A 2015-nucleotide genomic window follows, 5' to 3' on the forward strand; every position below is an offset into this window, starting at 1 on the left:
GCTGGGACACCCCCCCCTCAATGCTGGGACCCCGGGCGCTGGGCGGGTCCCAGGCCCTTGTGCAAGGGCTGCTGCCGGTGCCGCCCGTGTCCCGACGCCCACGGAGCCCCGGGAGCCGCCCCGTGTCCCGGGGGGGCTGCCGTCGGGTTCCTGCATGGCAGGGGGGCCACTTTTCCCTGTTTATGCCACTTTTCCGTGCGTGTTCCAGGTGCTTTTGAGATCGAAATCAACGGGCAGCTGGTGTTCTCCAAGCTGGAGAACGGAGGCTTTCCCTACGAGAAGGACGTAAGTGCCGGCGTTGGCGGCAGCCGCGACCGGCCCTTCCCGCGGGGCCCGTCCCGCTTTGGCCGCCCGCAGCCCCCGCGCTGGGGCGTGGGGAGGGTCCGGCGGCGCCGCCGGGGCCGCCCGCTGAGCCGCCCTCCGCTGCGCCCCCAGCTCCTGGACGCCATCCGCCGGGCGCGCGCCGGGGAGCCGCTCCAGCCCATCACCAACAGCCGCCCGCCCTGCGCCATCCTCTAGCCGGAGCATCCCGCGGGACGTCCCGCGGCGCCGGGGCTCCGTCCCGCCGGCCCTCCCGTGCGGCTGCTCCACGGCAGCGCCGGAGCCTCCGGAGCAGCTCCCGGCCCCGCCGGCTGCACCCGTGTCCAGGGTATTAGTGCAGAGCAAAGGCGCCTTCCGCGGGCGCCGCCGCGGCCCCTGGAGCGCCAGGGCCCCCGTGTCCCCCCCGTGTCGCGGGGCTCCCCCGGCTCCGTCCCCGCGGATCCGGCGGGCCCCCGGCCCCATTCCCAGGCTGCCGCCCGTCGCGGCTCTGCCCCGGCGCCCTATTTATTCTATACTGTGTATAACGCCCCCGGCCCGGGGCTGAATAAAGGAGAGGGAAACGTGGCCCGTCTCCATCTGCGTCCCACGGGAAGGGGGATCGAGGTGTAAAAGGGGGGCTGGATTGTGCCCCGTTTCCCCACCCCCTGTCTCATCCAGACGGGTTTAAGGCTTTTTTCCTGCCCAGTCCCGTCCCTGGCAGGGCAGGGAAAGACGGAGGCGGTGGCAGAGCAGGCGGAACCAGACGGACGAGCAGTGTAGAAAAACAAATGTACAATTATCAAATATACATCCAGGCGAGACGCGGGAGGAGCCGGCGGGCGCCGCGGCCGCGTCTCAGTGCAAGTCTGTGGGTCCCGGGGGAGGCCCCGGGGCGGGAGCGACGGCCCGGAGCCCTCCCTGGGGACACGAGCGGCACCGGAGACGTCCCCGAGGGGCACCAGAGATGTCCCTGGGGCACGAGCGGCACTGGAGCCGTCCCCAAGACGCGAGCGGTACCGGAGCCATCCCCAGGACACAAGTGGTACCGGAGCCATCCCCAGGACATGCGCGGCACCGGCAGCACCCCGGGGCTCGGCTCGTTATCTCGCCACGCAGCCCAGCGGGGAAGCAGCGGGTGCAGGAAGCAGCAGCGAGGAGCAGAGCGGATCCGTGTGCTCCCGCTGCGCCTCTGCTCCGGGGGCTGCTCCCGGCGGCGGAGGCGGCTCTGGCTGCGGGCGGGAAGCTGCTCCAGCGCCCGGCTGCCTCCGGTGTCACCCGTCCTCGGGGCGCGGTGGCCGTGGCGGTCCCTGTGTCCCGGGGTACCCGGCTCCGGGTGGCCGCCCTGTTGCAGGGACCCCCGCGGGGTCTCCGGCACCGCGGGGCCGCGGCGCTCTAGACGGCGTCGGCGGGCTCGGCCAGGCCCAGGTACTCGGGGTTCTCGGCCGTGGGCGTCGCGCCGGGGCCGCCGGCTGCGGCGGGCTCCGCGTCCCAGTAATAGGGGTTGTCGAAGGCCTGGCTGAAGGGCCCGGCGGGCGCCAGGTACTCGGGGTTCTCCACGGCGCGGCCCGAGGCGCTGCCCGCCGCCGCCTCCTTCACCAGCCCGTTCTTGCCCTGGTGGCCCTTGGGCCGCTCCGGCGGCGGGGACGGCGGCGCGCGCGGCCGCTCCGCCTGGTTCACGTACTCTGCGGGGACACCGGGACGTGGCGGCGCGGCCC

At 73.6% G+C, this 2015-nt stretch overlaps 2 protein-coding genes across 2 annotated transcripts in view; one reads left to right on the forward strand and one right to left on the reverse strand.

The window, feature by feature from the left end:
* Nucleotides 1-573, forward strand: part of MIEN1 (migration and invasion enhancer 1) — a 1677-nt gene extending 1104 nt beyond the window's left edge. The window contains exons 3-4 of the mRNA XM_026041424.1: nucleotides 209-285; nucleotides 436-573. Coding sequence (XP_025897209.1) covers nucleotides 209-285; nucleotides 436-519 — 161 coding nt within the window. The 3' untranslated portion in view covers nucleotides 520-573. The remainder of the gene's footprint in view (nucleotides 1-208; nucleotides 286-435) is intronic.
* Nucleotides 574-1692: 1119 nt separating this feature from the next.
* ERBB2 (erb-b2 receptor tyrosine kinase 2) overlaps nucleotides 1693-2015 on the reverse strand; it is an 8483-nt gene continuing 8160 nt past the window's right edge. Inside the window, exon 25 of the mRNA XM_026041398.1 lies at nucleotides 1693-1982. Within this exon, the coding sequence (XP_025897183.1) occupies nucleotides 1693-1982 (290 nt within the window). The remainder of the gene's footprint in view (nucleotides 1983-2015) is intronic.

This window comes from Nothoprocta perdicaria, unplaced genomic scaffold (genome assembly GCF_003342845.1).
Source record: "Nothoprocta perdicaria isolate Ctin4 unplaced genomic scaffold, notPer1 scaffold_283, whole genome shotgun sequence".
NCBI classification, from domain to species: domain Eukaryota; kingdom Metazoa; phylum Chordata; class Aves; order Tinamiformes; family Tinamidae; genus Nothoprocta; species Nothoprocta perdicaria.